The sequence below is a fragment of the Plectropomus leopardus genome, chromosome 8, assembly GCF_026936395.1.
Source record: "Plectropomus leopardus strain MGB_pleo_1.0 chromosome 8, ASM2693639v1, whole genome shotgun sequence".
Classification (NCBI taxonomy): Eukaryota; Metazoa; Chordata; class Actinopteri; order Perciformes; family Serranidae; genus Plectropomus; species Plectropomus leopardus.
Window position 1 is genome coordinate 18,402,240 of NC_142183.1, and position 17,042 is coordinate 18,419,281.

General features: G+C 40.3%; 1 protein-coding gene across 1 annotated transcript in view; it reads right to left on the bottom strand.

Annotated features, from left to right (window-relative positions):
* ahnak (AHNAK nucleoprotein) overlaps nucleotides 1–15,916 on the bottom strand; it is a 37,255-nt gene extending 21,339 nt beyond the window's left edge. The window contains exons 1-5 of the mRNA XM_088081018.1: nucleotides 15,667–15,916; nucleotides 7,018–7,081; nucleotides 1,876–1,934; nucleotides 1,563–1,719; nucleotides 37–254 (exon numbers count right to left, since the gene is read on the bottom strand). Coding sequence (XP_087937144.1) covers nucleotides 37–254; nucleotides 1,563–1,719 — 375 coding nt within the window. The 5' untranslated portion in view covers nucleotides 1,876–1,934; nucleotides 7,018–7,081; nucleotides 15,667–15,916. The remainder of the gene's footprint in view (nucleotides 1–36; nucleotides 255–1,562; nucleotides 1,720–1,875; nucleotides 1,935–7,017; nucleotides 7,082–15,666) is intronic.
* Nucleotides 15,917–17,042: the final 1,126 nt, after the last annotated feature.

Below are 17,042 nucleotides of genomic sequence, written 5' to 3' on the forward strand. Positions count from 1 at the left end.
ATTATGTAATTTAGAATAACAACAACAACAACTTACAAGGATGATGTCTGGACTGGAACCTCCAAACCGAGTCTTCCCTTCCCATGTTAGGGTGCCGATTGGTGAACGACATGGTGTGCTCAAGGGTGAGCAGCAAGGAGATTTGTTTTGTAGTTTCAGTCCAACCTTGTGGCGGTTCAGTGTCTTCAGTAGCTCAGCCGTTTCTTCTGAGCTCATGTTGTCAAAGTAGACAGTGGCACCCACAATCTGATCACCTATGAATTTTTTAGAGACAAAAAAGTCTGTTAGAATACCTGTCAACATGTAGGTAAGACAAATCTCATTTCGTCTTACTATAACACAAGAATTCTCTGTCTGTCTTTGTGTGTGTCCCTGTTCATCCAATCTTCTTCCCATTTGGTCAATGTTTTGCTGGGACCCCAAAGATGTGCATTGTCAAAATTTGGTGCATTTGAGCATGTGAAACATTCAGTATTAATACATTTTAAATAAACAAGCAAACAAGGCTCTGTGACTCTGTGCAGCAACAGGTGCAGGGCTTCAGGGCTCTGCAGAGAGCAGACTGTGAGCAGCATATGTCTCACTATGTGTATTTCACAATGTTTCTGACCACAAATTACATTATCTGAGAGGTTTGGTGTATTTCTTTGCCATAGTTGACTAACGTCTAACCAGGGGTCAAAGGCCAGTGAACGCTACTCTGTGCTGTGAAAAGATTAAGTGCGGGTGTGCAGTACCAGGAAAAGGGAACAGCAGCTGCCTGACTAAAGCAGTTCCTTTATGCTGCATGCATATATGTCATGATATATATGCATGGGTTTGAACTTCCTAGATCAAAAACTCATGAGCAAAATTTTTTTAAAATACAAACAATGCCTCTTTCCAACTGAGACAACAAGCAACTTTTTGTCTAAAATGAGCTGTCCTACAATTGAGCAGATTACACTGCTCTCTCTGTGCAGCCTGTTGTGAGATGACTGCAAAGGGACAGTCTATAAAGTGCACCGAAAAAAGATACTACAAAAATATTCAATAACCTCACACATGACAAATCAGTGGTCTCCTTTTGGTTATACCACAATGCCTAATTTGGAGAAAAAAATGATTTCGCATAATTTTGGTGTTTTGTTTGGAAACATAGTCAATGCTTTATTCTAACAATTTTACTATCCCAAAAAGTTGTCACACATCAGTGGTGTCCTGTTGGTTATAAAACAAAACTTAGTTTGTAACACATTGATAGAAAATTTAATTGAAAAAAACTGATGAATAAATTCATGCTAATGCAGTGCAATATTATGTAATATTCAGTAACTTAACTCTAACAAAACAGTTTTCTATGTGTCTAATGTTCGCAATATTCAAAGACAAACGAACTGATGTCGATGAATGAACAAGCTATTTGGGCTCTAGGTGTCTTGCTCAGGACCCAAAAAGGTGTGGTGTCAAGTGTGTCTGAATGGGTAATTCTTGAGAAAGCTGCAAGCAGCAACACTACAGGCCAAGCACTCGGCCTGTTGCACTAGTACTTAATGATTTGAGAAACAAAATGTATTTTCTACCTTCATATACTTTTCCAGATCGTGCCGCAGGGGACTCTCCTTTCACCTCCTTAACATAGAGCTCTCCTCCACTTGTCTGTTCAATGGTCAAGCCAGTTTTGTCAGGACCCTCCCAATCTGGAAAGAGCACCTCTCTTGTTTCCTCCTCTTCAGCCATCTGTATAAATAAGCATATACAGTAAATAATAGGCTCAAGTGAAAAAAACATAAAGTAGTTAGCAAGAACTTACAGCATGTGCATTTTCACCAAGGTATGCAGGATAAAATATAGAAAATACAAGGGATTTTTTCTGATCTTAACTTTATAAAATACCTTGTTTTTGCTTTCCTGAGTTTAAGCCCCGGTGTGATGGAAGCGCTATCTTGGTTTTCCTGCATTCAGAAAAGACAACAATAATCATTAAGACAAAATCATAAAAACAGTGCATCACTTTATGTTCATAAAGTATTCTCTTCCAGACAAAATGATCATCTGTCACCCTTCAGATAAATCCTATTTAGCAGCACTCAAGTAGGTTTGGCTTGTAGGACCCAATGGGCAACACTAGATGGTAGTGAAACCCTGTCACACAACACAGCCTCCACCCCCCTCCCTCTCTCCCTCGCTTCTGAGTGCTATTATGTTTTGGAAATTTGCTTGGAGTCAGACCACACCCTGCCCTGAGGAAAGCGGCCCAGTCCTGCTCCCGAGCTCCGATGTCAATAGAAAGAAAAATGATGGTTGAAGCTGCCTTGCTTTATGAAAAAACACACAGAAGCGCAGAAATGCATAACACATACCCATACACCTCTTTGGAACAGACAATCATTGTTTCATTACTACCAAACCCTCCACAACCTTCAATTACATAAAGCTGTCTGACCCATGTGTCTCTATCTAGCAAGCAATGCTTTGAATGTTTTACATTGCATTCATTTGTCAACCACTATCGTGCAACATGACTCACAATTTTGTTGTTGATAGTTTAATTTAAAAAGGCAAAATTATTCCACGTGCAGTGTTTTATCCAGTGCTGGAGAATTTGACTTGATTGTACCAACAGAAACCAGTCAATATTTAGCAGTACAGAAGCTTTTTGGCTGAATGATATTGCACTATGAGACACTGACAAAGCTATATTACCACAGCCATTTCAATAACAGACTCATTCTACAGCTGCCTGGTGCAGCTTACCACATCAAGCTGCACAGCAACTTGGTAGGTTTCAGTAAGTTGTCTATTTGCCTTTAATCAGCCAAAATAAATGGCAAAAGCCTAGCCACAGGCTGGCACAAAAGAAACAGGATATGAGTCATAGTGGTGACTGGTTGCATACATTTTATGAGGTGGACCTGACAACCAGAGAGCAACTTAGAAAGGGACAGTAGAGGATTTTTAGTAGTTTTATCACCCAGCTTTATCATTTTTCAGAGAACTGCAAGATACAAGTCCTGGGTGGTCAGCTAAGCACTTAATACTTGGGGGTAGTCAAATATGCCTTTTTTTCTCACTTTGTTTGTGTGATCTATATAACTTGGCATGTCTTGCCTCTATCTTTACCTTGAGATAAGGAGACCTCCTCCAAGATCATTATTAGAGGTGATGACATGCAGTGAGATTGCAGAGATAATACATAACAAACTGCTGGTGATAATTGTATTCAAATACTATTGTAGAAATAACCAGATAAGGGACTATTTGTTATTTATGAGCAGAGGGGGAGGGGTAACAAATTGGGAAGGCATGTCAAATAATTTTTAAAGCACTTTGGAGGGCTTTGTCTTTTAATTTGGCTTAAGGGGAGGGACATATGACTTTTAATGTTTGTATTTTGATTTCTTTTTCTTTACAAAAATACACCTTTTTACTACTGTATGGTGACAAGACTGACTAAACTTGGTATCTCCCATCCCTATGTTACCCCCACTAGAGGTGGGAACACCACACACCACTACAAGTTAAGAATTACAATTTTTCTTTCTATGGCCTCAGAAACATCAATCAGTGTTTGCGCACATGAGCTCCTTTCTCTCAAAGCCCAAAACCAGAGAAATCTCAAACTTGTAATATCATCAAGCATAAAGTTTGGAGCTTCTCCACAAACAATGAACTCAAATGAGCCTAATTCTATTACAATGCTCTCAGTCCTGAAAAAAATCCCATAAACTCAGAACATCCTCCTGGGTGTCATCCATAACATCTTTTCCAACTCATAGTCTTTGAGCAGTTTTAGACTTTATACTTAGGACATCACACATTTGAGTTTTAGCACTCTGGCTGTTTGATTTGCCAGACTGTAATCCATGTTTACTAACATTTTTGACCATAGGAATAACATATATGAATTTTGAAAATTGGTGTGGTTTGCCTTCCTGCTCTTTAGGGCAGGCATGGTCACAGCTACATTCCTACAGGGTTCTCGCAGATCCTAAAAAAGCCTGGAAATGCTTCAAATTTATTCCTCAAAAAAAGGCCTTAACTAGCAATAAAATGTCATAAATCAATCTTTCAAAAGTCTTAAGAATGCTAAGGCATAGGATGTTGGCAATCATGACTCATTTTTTCAGACATTGCATTTGTAAAATTTTAACATAACTGGTGACATAATTTTTTTTTTCAATAATATAAAGTCACAGATCAGGAAAGAAGAAGAAAGGGTTATTTTTTTCGTTCCCCATTCCCCATTCACTAAAGCTGCCACACTGTTCTGCAAGATAACAAGCTGCTGGGAACAAGAGGAACCTGAGGCAGCGATAAAGAAACAGCTCGTTCAAAAGGGTCGGTAATAAGAATCATTTGGTCAACGGCCATCTGCCACTCTCACCACATTGCCAGTTTACAGTTTTTTTTTTTAAACAAATGAGCAGCTTAGAAGAAGATGCTGATGTTTTGGCTAGCTTGCTGGGATGTCAAACAGTGCACTGTAAATTTAGTAGCTCTTCGTTGAGTGTGTGTGACTTGTTTGCTTGTAGACTTGTTTCTCAAACATTAACAGAGCAGAATTTTTGTGAATGTCAGGATGTGTGAAAAGGCATTATAAACGTACAGCTTGGAAAGCAAAGTGTTTTGCAAACTGGTTTCCCTAGCTTACTGGACACTGTCCAAGAGCACGCAACAAGCAATGCACCAATTAACACTAGTCAGTTAATAGATTGATCCCACATGCATGAGATGCTTTGTGGTAACATTAAGCCTACTCACTAAAATATCTTTCTTCACACACTCAGGACTGAAAAACAAGGGCAAGGGCCACTGAGCATGATAATACCAGAGATAGGGATGTTGTTTATGCCAAATATGCCGCCAAACACTTGCAGGCATCTTACAACCTGATCTTCTCCCTCCTCTCTCTCTCTCGTCTCTGTCAGTGTGACATGACAGAAGCAAGTAACATAAATCTATGTAAAGCTCAAGTCTTACAGTATTCCCAACATAACGTGGAGCAAACACAGCTGAAATGTGCGAGTGGGACGAACAAGGCCGTTTGTAGTGCCAAAGACCCAGCTTCACCCAATTAGCTCATGTAGATCAAATATCGCTCAGGTCAACTGACACTGCCACTGACAGCATCTTTTTCCAGCCCCTCTGATCCCAGCCTGAGAGTATTTGGACTGAACCAAAACAATTTGTGTTCATCCCATGGGTCACAATACGGTTAATTTTACACATCTAGCTCCTCTCTTCATTCAGTTAATGAAAACAGACAAGAATAGCCGACAAACCTTTCACATGATCTTCGTTTTCCCACTTTTTTCCTTCCACATGCTTCTCAGGGCTTGCTGACATTACTCAGAACTATTCAGTTTCAGTTTGAAAGGGGGGCAGTGAATATGAGGCATTTCACTCCCAAACAAGGCACATATTATTGTTGGCTGGATTAAGTTGTTTTTTTTTTTTTTTTTTTAAAATCCTACAGAAGGAAGGGGGAGGCAACATCCATGTGTTCACAAAACATCCCCAAGAGCAAAGGAGAGAAAACATTTTTTTTTTTAATTCATTCCTTTATATCTCACTCACAGGGATAACCTTGGGACACAACTTTGTCTATCCATCTATCTATTTTCCTACATAATTATCTTAGATTTTTAAACTTATTTTCTTTCTCCCTCATTGAACTATGTGAGCTGTCCCCGTTCTCACAGCTTTGACATATTTCTGGCAGCAGGCTGCAGGGAGGAGCTGAGGCTCACAGCAATATAGGAGGGAAGGAAAGAGAGGGAGGGAGATGGAGAGAAGAGGAAATGGTAAAAAAAAATAAAAAAAATTAAAGAGCGAGAAAGGGAGAGGAATGGTTGTGAAACCGCTCTGTGGAATGTCAGCATATGAGTTGAAAGTAAGAGGAGGAAAAACACAGCGCAATAACTGAAGGGTCTCCTCAGCAGCTTACATCTGCGCAGATGGCATCCTGAATATTTACACATCTCACTCTTCATTCTTTATCACTCTCAAGTTTAAGAATCACCCTATTTAGCTTAGAATATGCTCCAACATAGCATAACCTATTTCGGATATGGAGCACAGAGACACAATTGAGTTGACAAAGATCATGTGATCAGGCATGAATTGTTTTGTGAATGGATTCTAAATAAGTAAGGCTCTGTTCTTGGGATCATAAGACAGGCAGGCGGCCTGTGACTCAAAGCAATCAGGCAACATGACAATCAACCCGTCCTCTTTCCTTTCCCTTGCATTTCTCCGACATGCCAGAGATTGACATTCCTGATGCCAAATGTCTGTAAATTGGATTAATGACGTCATCAAAAGCATATTTGAAGATGAAACAAAACCAGATTTTTGCGAGAAGCGTTGGAGGAAACCGTGGAGGCATGGGGGCCAAGGGAAACAGATCAGCTCGTTTATCTCTCACATTTTATTATGGCCTGGTATGTGTGTTGAGCAAGGGGGGATGTGAGGACAGTGCGCCAGACAAAAGCTTCAGTTAACTAGAATGCGACCAAGGAGCTTTTGTGGAAACGCCTCTCTTATAGCCTGTCACTGGCCTGCATAACGCTTGGTACAGCCTCTCCTGCTAGCTTTCCCGCCACTCCTTAGGAATAAATGGCTCACAGCTGCCGACTACAAACAGTTAAAACAGTATGAGCTCGGCTGGCTCTTGACAGGGTTGTTTCATAAGAAGGGGAAAGGGGTTCGAGCGGAACAGGTGGTGTTTGGGGCAGGAAGGAGGGGTGCAAAGAGGAGTCACAGGGGAGCAGAAGCAGCCGAGTGTCAGGTTTCCACAAGGCGGGCCTTTCACAGCTGAATGGCAGTGCTATGACCTTCCAGGTTCAAAGGAGGCTTTGCAACAAACATTCCAACAGGGGTTTGACGTCTGGCCGCATAAAAAAACGCTGTTCTAAGGTGACACTGACTAGATGGCCTTGGAGAGGAGTGATGGGTGATAAGAACTGTAGTCTTTCCTTTACTGAACCAGTACCAGATGTTTGGATCTTGTGCATTATGTCTGAGGACGCTCACCTTGGATTGCTCAAGCAGGGCCGAGGCCTTCGGTCCAACGCTGTGTTTCTTGTGTTCTTAGCTTCTGTTGACAGAAAAACAAAAAAATGGGATTGACATTAAAATGATATGAGTACAAGAAGACAAGAAGTTCTACTGTTATCATTGAAAGAAGCCTGCGCTGACGTCATCATGCTGCTCTCATTCACAGCAGCATGCCATATTTCAGTTGTATGTTTGACAGATCACGAAAAATATTCCTCACTGTTGATAGTAAAAGTCCTGCTTTAAAAATTGTACTTAACACCTGAGCAAATTGGCTTGATTTTTTTTTTTTTTAAACATGGGGAAAAGTTACAGGTTGTGAGCTGAAAGAAAATTATCTGAAATTTAGCAACAAAAAAACAAAGGAAAAAAATGTAAAATAAATTTAAAAAATCATCAATAAATAACAAAATCATTTTTAAAAATATGTTGGCGAAGAAATTGGCCATTTCAAAAGAAATCATCTGAATGCAATCGGGTAAATATACTTAAATATTAAAAGTAAAAGTAGTCAATGCATAAACATTTAAATCATAATAATTAAAAGGAAAAACAACTCCGACCTCAAAGCTGGAATCATTCGATTCTTTTCCAACAATTGTGAAAATATTTACTAATACATTTTCTAAACAACTGATCAACCATTTCAGCAAAACTTGTATGTTTTCATATGGTCTGCTTACAAAAGTCTGTACAGTGACAAAAGTTATCAAAAAAAGATACTGCAATAAAAACTGCAATATTTCCCTCATGAGTATAGTGGAGTTGAAGTAAAAAAATAAGATTAAAGTTTAAAACACACAAGTTAAGCATCTCAAACTAAAGTATAGTACTTGAGTAAATGTACTTAATTACATTCCACAACAAGTCACTGTTGTGTAAAGAGGTGTGACCCAACATGAAACACAAAATCACACACACTTATATTCAAGATTTACTCATGGCATTTTATCGTTCAGGCTCAATGGACCGCACATGACCAATCAGAGCCTTTAATAGTTAACCAACAGTAGCAGCAGTATTGACCCTGGCAGGTAGCTATGCAAAAGACTCCCTTTGAGTAAATAAATCCAGCTACTTGTTTGGTGTGGCCCCTCACTTGTGCACATGACCAGATAGATGGGCACACTTCCTATCCAGGATCCAGTTCAGCTTGATGGAATTTAAACCTGATTGTTAAAAAGAAACAAGATATTTTTTAAGGAAATGTGTTATGATTATGAATTCCTCTGCTCGAGTTTCATTTACTTCTATGATGACTGTCAGACAAGAATGCACTACCAAGGAGTAAAGTATGAAACTAGTGTAGTTTAACTGCAAAAATGGGCAGCCGCATAAGCCAATAAATCGATAAAGTAATGTTGCAACCATATTCATGATTTAGATTGTTTAGATGTAGTGTCAGCCTCCATACCAAGTCGATCTTACTCTCACCCGCTGTGACAAGCCCAAAATTTTACCGGACTTACGAGGATTATTGCTTCAGCCCACCGGCACAATGTGAAACAAAGCCTTCTCTTTGTCAGTCCCAGTACAAACAGAACCAAACTTGATGCGTGTACAGACAGGCATCTACCAGTGGGAACATGTCCCTCACAAAAATTCTTCAGAGACAGACTCTGCAACCCCGTCATTAACCTTCTCCTCTCCTGCTCAATAAACTAAATTGCTCATTACTTTATGAAAACTTTGCCAAATGACTGTGATTGCACAACTATTTCTGATTTTGAATACCTATGCTAAATGCTAAATGAGGTGAGTAAACACACTCCTTAAATCATTGGAACAAAGCTTGTAAAATTCTTCAAAGATTTGCCTAAGGGTGCATTGTTGTTGATTTCCTTTTTGAACAGGTCCAACACTGACATAGACGGGACATAGCTGAGATAAATGCCAGCCAATGCGTGGTTGTCATTTTGTTTGTGTAGGGAGACTTGCGTCGGAGCAGCTGTGTACACTTTCTAACACGTACTCTTGTTACAGAGACGTATTAATCAGACTGCCATGTTGGGAGTCACCCAGGTAAAGGGCGGACTGAATGACGGAGGTACATTTTTGTCAAGTATCAGTCTAGTGCATCACTAGTGTCCAAAACAAAATTAGAAAAAGGGAATGTGAGGTCTCTGATTGTGACAGAAATGCGTATGACTTTTTTCTCCCTGAGATTTGTTGATGAATGTGCTTTGCGATAGCATCCACAAACATGGCTCAAAAGATCAAAAAAAGATTTCCCCTCCTTCTATCGTCAATACTTGTGTGGGGCCACACACATAAACACACACACAAACATGCACAGTAAGGTGAAGCGCGGTCACCGACGGCGGGGAAAACAAATAAAAACAAATGCCGCGTTGCAGAGTAGAAATACCACGCCAGAGTCCACGAGGCGGATCACGTCGCTTTGCCTGTGTGTTCTGCTTACAGAGGGAGCAGCTCAGTCCACAGCCCCACCCAGGCCTCTAGTCACACACATTCCTTGATAGAGCCGTCAGGCCAGCTGGAAGAGAGCCCAGCCTCTCCCCACAGTGACTAACTCCAAAGAAATGTCCTCTTTCTCTCTGACTCTAGCTTCATTCTATGCCGCCCACCCTGCACCCTGTCTGAGTGCCCACCCTCCCCCTGCAATCACCCCCAACCTCCAGGTTCTGCTCAAATAAACAAGAACACCACACTCAGTCAGATATGCACATTTAAAGGCACATTCGCTCAAATGGAGACTGAAAGCAGCACAGGAGCAGCAGATTCCATTTTCATCATCCATGTCACCGCCAACATTTTAATTGGCTCCACCTGTGTAGCAGGTAGATGCACTAACAGCACTGAGCACCTCACTGCTGTTTGTTTACACCCCATCCCAGCAGCGCTTGTGTCTTCTATATCTTGAGGGTGCATACCTGGACTGTCCTCATTTGTGCTTAAGTAGGTCACAGCACACTGGAAACTGATCAAAATGGCTGCAGGCAATCCATCAGGTTGATTGCCAAATCCAATCAATTTGGGGAACAAAACACGAGCAGTGTGACAATGATTAAAGCTCAATCGTAAGCAAATCAGGCGTAGCAATGCTGCGTCGTGATAAGATTTGATTATGAACGAATAAAAAGGCACTCAGAGCACAGAAGCAAAGAGACAAGCAGTGACCAAATCATTTGTGTTGCCAGAACAGACGAGACTCCCTGTTCCTCTCTTCATTGTAGTCTGACGCAGCAAGTACAGACAGACACAGCAGGCCCCAGCGTAGGTTCAACCCCTGCCTAAAAAACGCAGATAGGACATATGTGTGACACATATAAAAGGAATCCATTCCAAAATAAATGGTTCTTTTCTGCACTCCATAGTCAACATAGCCCTAAACCAAACCACAAGTCCTGCAGAAGACCAAAGCCTGCCCACTGACGCCAACTTGGCCTGCTGCTGATTAAACTATTGTGACTTTGGCAGGAGTTGTGCACAAAATGGAAAAACTGAAGAAAACTCTTAAAATGCTCCTCTCTTCCTCTTTATGAGATCACAAACAAGACCAGGGCTCATTTCTTGAGTTTCATGTGAATGATATTCTAAGTCCTCACAAAAAGAAGGTAAAAGAAATGTTTTACAGTATATAAGGCGGAAAGTATCAGATAAATCACGGCTCCTATCTTTACTCATTGTTCTCTATTACACCCCTAGGCATCCAAAAAGGGAGGATCGCACTTTGAATTTCCTCTCCTGGGGTTTCTCCCATTTTTTCCTTATGCGTCAAGTTTTTCAGGGGAGTTTTTCCCTCTGTCTCAGCTTAAGTTGCACTATAGTGTCATGGGCTATACAAGAAAAAAAAAACAACAATAATATTGTTGCAAAAATGTGACAAAACAGTGTTGCTATAGCTGAAGTCCTGAAATGAGAAGTGATCCTGGACTAGTGCCTACAGCAGTTTTAGAGCCAAACACATTGAGCAATAAATTAATCAAGTAATAAAATGATGACAAGCAGAGCTGCAAAATAACTGAGTTGTGTATGCAAATTTTGAAGTGGCATAACTAGTTACAGCAGAGAGAGAGAGAGAGAGAAAGGGGAGTTCACACAGTGCCGCTACATAAATAAGAGCTTGCATGAGGTGTAAAGACATCCATAGAAACCTTATATAGGCTACGCCATATAACTGCACAACTTCAACTCAATTTAGTTTGTCTTTCGCAGCTGCTGTTTGAACAAGAACAAATGCAAGTCCTTTCATGGAGCAGGAGACAAGAAGGTTAAGAGGAGGGTTAGATGGCAACCATAGCAGCAGATGTATATATAGACTTCCTTAGCTCAGGAGCTTCAAGCATAAGCACAGAGTTTTAGGATATGTATTCATACTTACATATCTTACATATTCAAACTTCATACATACGTATTCAGACCACACCAGAGTGGTGCAGAGTTAAGAGCAAGAGGGAGTGATGGATTGTTACGAGCACCATTCTTGTGTATCTCGTGGCAGATAAAGAAAACCTAAACAAAGCCGAATGTATTTCTAAATTTACATTCCAAGCCCTGTTGCCCTGACATTTTGGCTGCCTCACTCCAAATAGAGTTTCTGTAACAGATGCTGCGCGTCATTCCTTGCGCAGGGCAACATGGGGGTTGGGGGTGTAAGACAGACAATTACTTGGGTGCAAGTAGACTGGGCAGTAAGGCAACAGTCAATGAGGAGGGACATCACTTTTCTTGTGCTGCTTTCAAACACCTTTCAAAAGAATTTAACTCTTTGATCTGTGTGCAAATTGGAGCACTTTCTTTCAAAAACATGGGGAAAAATTTAATAAGCAACTTGGTAAAAAAAAAAAAAGTTCCACATATTGTAAGAAATTAGTAGGTTTAGAATTTTTTTGTAATAGTAGGGAAAAATGTCTAAGGAAAGAAGAAAAAGCCAGAGAAAAACTATATTTATTGCTAATTATTATGACAGAATATTTAGAATTTTTATAATTTTAAGCACTTTTTCTAGATCATTCCCCCTTTTTCTTAAAAAAAACAAGAACTAATTTTCTGGTCATTTTATTTTACTTTTATTAATTTCTTGCTAATATTTGGTAATTACTTCTTTTGTTGCTCATTGCCTCCTTCCCATGTTTATGAAGGAAATCAAGCCAGTTTGCTTAGGTTTCGAAGGGCTAAGATTGATTGTTTTTGGATGGAGTCATATAGCAGATGTGTAGCAGAGCAGTGGGGAAAGTTATCAGCTTATCAAAAAAATGATTCACACCCTTTTTAAATCCCAAACCTGCAGAGGCCACACCAAGCTAAGAGCGACAATAAACAAGTCGGAATTGCATGCATGTGCATGGGTGTGACTTTCAGAGGTATTATGAGTGACTTGTGAGGACTATCTCATCATACTTCTTAAATCACTATTTCTTAACAACAAGGCAAGCCATGCTAATGATAGGTGCTCCACAGAGCACACTGAGGAGGACGTGCTGACACATTCCAAAACCAGCACTGGATGGATGAGAAGGGAGTGGCAGCTGGATGGATTGCCTCGAAAGACTTTCTAAACTCGCACACTACAGTTAGATGTTTATTTGCAGCTGGGTGAAAACTAAACTTCCCATCCTGGAGCCATTGCCCATCTGCAAATTTTCTATTGTTTTATTTAACCAATCCCTTGGGTGTGACTTCAGAGAGTCAGCCGGGTGTCCAAAAGCTGAGCTTCGATTCTAAAGAAGTGTGAAAAAAATAAGCTAGTTTGATCGCAGTCACCCACCCTTCTTCTAGCTTATTCAATACATCCACCTCCCTTTTTTTGCCTCTCCTCGCTGTCCCTCCTTCAAACCACCCACTCAACAAACCCATGAGGAAATGACAGAGGAAGTGTGCTAGAGACCAGTTTCTTTCCGTTTCACACTGGCACGGCTGAGTAACACCACTCCTCTTGCCTTGACTGCCACTCAACGGTCCAAGAATATATAGTGCTTCTGTGAAAAATATCTTAACATGATCGGGCTAGAACTCCAAACAGTCATGAGGCATGTCCTTTTCTTAAGGCTAGTGGGAAGACACTGTTTGTCACATGGGTGGCAAGTGCAACAAAATCAGCATGACCGGCACTGCGCACTCCCTCTGATGACTGAGCAACTAAGCTTCCCCTGTATTTCACAGTGTGGTTCTTTGGCATCTCAAATGTCTTATATTACCCCAGGTGACAACATAATGTAGCCTCTGTACTGCTGCATTGGTAGACAGCACAACTATTTAGACAAACAGTGTCCGCCCTGGGCTGAGATGAGGCCCTGTTAACCGACAAGCGCTTTAGCTGCAGGCAGTCAAGAACCGGTTTTGAAAGTTTTAGCGCTGGAAATATCTGTTTCATATTTATTGTGTTTGTATAAGTCCATACCCTTGCTTGCAGCAAAATTCAACATCCACACTATCATATGTAACATCATGGATACCATATTGAGCCATATTATCAGCTAGTAAAACATTAAATTTTGAAATGCTGAGAACACAAAACATGTGATTGCTTAGATTATAACTTACTGCCCAAAGACCTTTTAGGCCTGTGTCACCATTTGGTTCTTAAAGCAGACTGTGTCACAATCAATCACCTTGACAAGAGTAATTTGAGAAATGCCAGACATTTACAGCTGTGGGGCACTCGACATGAGTTAACTGCGCATTGTAGAAAAAGGCTGTGCAGAGCGAACAAAAAGCAACTCTTCCTAACACTGAAATGATTTTTGGGTGTGGCAGGAGGGAGCAGTGGAGGACAGGCTGCTCCACACTGAGAAGTTTGACTTTCAACTGAGATTCGACAAGGGATTACATCTGGTCTGCATTTTTCCTAAACTTTTCCCTCAACTTGAACAAATACGTCACATCAAACACAGACCAGACTATATGTTATGATTCTAGTTTGAGGCACAACTGGAAAGATGCTGTTTGTGCTTTAAATATGTGCACAAGTTTGGCAGAAACATAAATATCTCTCAACTTTTTGGGGCAGATAAAGCGTGTTTCTCTCTTTCTCCAAAAGTGCGAAGTCTAAGTTCCCCCCTCTACGCCTCAAACCTGGTTTCAATTAGCTTGTCTTTCCAAACCACTACATTCCATTACTCCCCTCCTCGCCCCCGCCCCGCCCATCCCCCCTCACTAACTCACTCCCTGACTCTCTTTCCCTGTCTTCCTCCCTCCTTCTCCCTCTCTACCCCCTTCTTTCCTCCCCTGCACACCCTGGCTTGCCGCCCAGGTTAAGAGACCCAAGGTAAAAGAAAGAGAGAAATCTTGCCCCGTCCAAGATTTTTTGAAAAGTAAGTCATAAGAAACAAACATGCGTCAGTGCAAAGCAGTAGTGATAGTATCCAACTATCTCTTACGTAACACAGCTGTTCAAAACCTGATTTTTATCACATCAAGAACCCTCATACAAGTTTGTCACATTCCACAAAAGCAGACTGCATTAAAAAAGGCCCACATATGAGATTTCCACTGACTAATCCATATGACTAATAATTATACAGCACCCTACGACACAGAGCACAGGCAGAGAAAAGTTATGATCAGTACTTTTAATTTAGCTGAAACCATCTGAATACTCCATAAAAGACCTTTGGATGTGTTTCCAACTGCGACAGACATCGGCAGCATGTATAGGGTTTTTTTCATATAGTTTTTTTTTTTTGGCTATAAAGGGTGTGCCTCTGTGAGGAGACAGCAAAGCAAGACGGGAGGGAGGGGAAAAAGGAGGGGGCGGAGGGAGGTGAAAGAGAGGAATCCACACCCAAGCTCGTTGCTGCAGGCTCTTGAGGAGAATTACCTTTACTTTTTAAACTTCCTAGTCTGAACAAAGGGTGTTTGCTTAAACTCTTTCCTTTCTCCAACTTGTTCTGTTCAACTTTCATTCAGTGTGTGGGATGTATGTGCTAAAAAAGTTAACTATCCCAAAGACAAGAGATTATGTGTGCGCAAAGGACATCCACGTTGCACAATAGTCAAATCAGTATACAAGTAGAGGTACTTTGCATACCTCTTATTTCTTTAAATCATGAGAAAATGCTCTATATTGTTTCCATGACAGCTGGTTCAGAACTCATATGCACCTTGGATAACAACCTTTGTGTGAAGTTGAAAGAAAAATTAAGTGCGCAACTCCACTCAAGTCCTCTGCATTCATGTGGTGGCTGTGGGTACACACCCACTTCTCAGGTCTTTTGCAATTTTAAATCGTCATTTAAAACTTATAGTATGATGATATTCACACAAAAACACTGCCACTTTGCAGCTTTATAGAAAAAAACATAACTATTACTACACATTTTCTCTTCATACTAAACTTTCAGACAGCACAATTTCCTTGAAGGAAAAGCCATAGGACACCACAGGAGATAAACACATGCAATAAAGTAGGACAAAGGCACAGTAATCTTACCACTGATACACACACACACACATACACACACACACACTACAAGTGCCCATTAGAATATTTCAGGAATGTTGGATTTTGCAACTGTAAACCTTGTGCAAGTTGTTACAACTTGCTCTTTTTCAGCACAATTAAGTTTGAAGGAAAGCACAGCTGCTAACTAAGTTTACAAAAACTGTTTCTAAAAGAAGCATTCACTTCAGTGTGAGAAAAGAAAAAAAGTGCATCTTTACCTGTGCGCAGTCTTTGCGCCCAAGAAGCCTCACACCAGCTTGAGCATCCTTGAAAACGTGTCGTGTCCCTGTCTCCCCAGCCCAAGGAAAGCTCTTCTTCCAGTCACAACTTTGCAGTCTGTTAGGATTCTATCACTCTTTTCCTATTTCTTGATCAACCAAGTTTCCAGGGCGTTTTCTCCCCCCTCCTCTCTCCCTCCCTCCTCAGCTCTGAGTTGATTTAAACTTTTTTTCTGTGTGGCTGCTCCTCTGGGCTGAGCAGAGTGGTTGGACAGGGAGCTGGGGTAGGGCTCCTGGTTTGCAGAAGGAGGGGAATGCAGGGGAGGGGACCGGTGCGAGGGAGTGGTTCTCAGCAGTCCTGGGACCACCCACTGTTTCACATAGAGGGCTCCAATGACATGAAGTAGGAAAACCAACCTCTGCTTTAAAAAAATGGAAAGAAATGTTAATTTACTATAACATAGCTACATTAAATGTCTTTAAAAGTATTTACATTTATCACCAAACTTTTAGCAGCAGTCAGTGCTTTTGAAACTGCTTTTATAAAAGGTAATTATAATATCAAAGTGAGCGACTACCAGTGGCTGAGAGGATTTTTTTCTATTCATATATTATTCAAGCAAGATTTGCCTTTGCTGCCTATTATAATAATAAAAAACTGAAAGATAAATTTTGACTGTTTCATTAAGCAAATTCAAGGCATGTGACGCATTTTTTTTAGGTTACCCAACTGACAAATATGCACAAGAGGCGGCCTTTCTTGTGCTGCGTTCAGATGCCTCTCACAAGCTATGTAACCCTTTAAAACCTGAGCACTGAGCAGATTGGTGTTATTTTTCCTGAAAAACACGGAGATAACAGCAATGACCATTGTCAAGAAATATCATAAAAATTAGTAAAGGGTGGTGAAGAAAATTACCTGAAAATTAGTTTTTAAAGGGGGTGGGGAGGTGGGATTATTAAAAAAATATCCAAAACTAGGGCCAAATGTCCAGAAAACTATATTTATAATTATTAATTTACAATTATGTTATTTAAAAAAAATCTACATTATTATTATTATCATTTTCTGCAGTTTTTGGTTCATTTTCTTGTTAGTTGCTTTTTCTTTCTATTCTTTTTTGTTTGTTTGTTTGCTTATTATTTTTAGTTAATTTTGTTGTTTCTTTTTTTTTACTACTCTCTTTTGGGGCATGTGTTGAGTAGCTCATTGCCTTCTCCCCATATTTTTGGAGGGATTAAATTATTTGCTCAGGTTTTAAAGGCTTAAATGCCTTGCATAAAATCTTACACAATAATCACTGCAGCCTTTAAAACTCACTGTATCTTTGCATAACTTCTTGTCATTCTATAATCTATTTATTAAATAGAAAGAA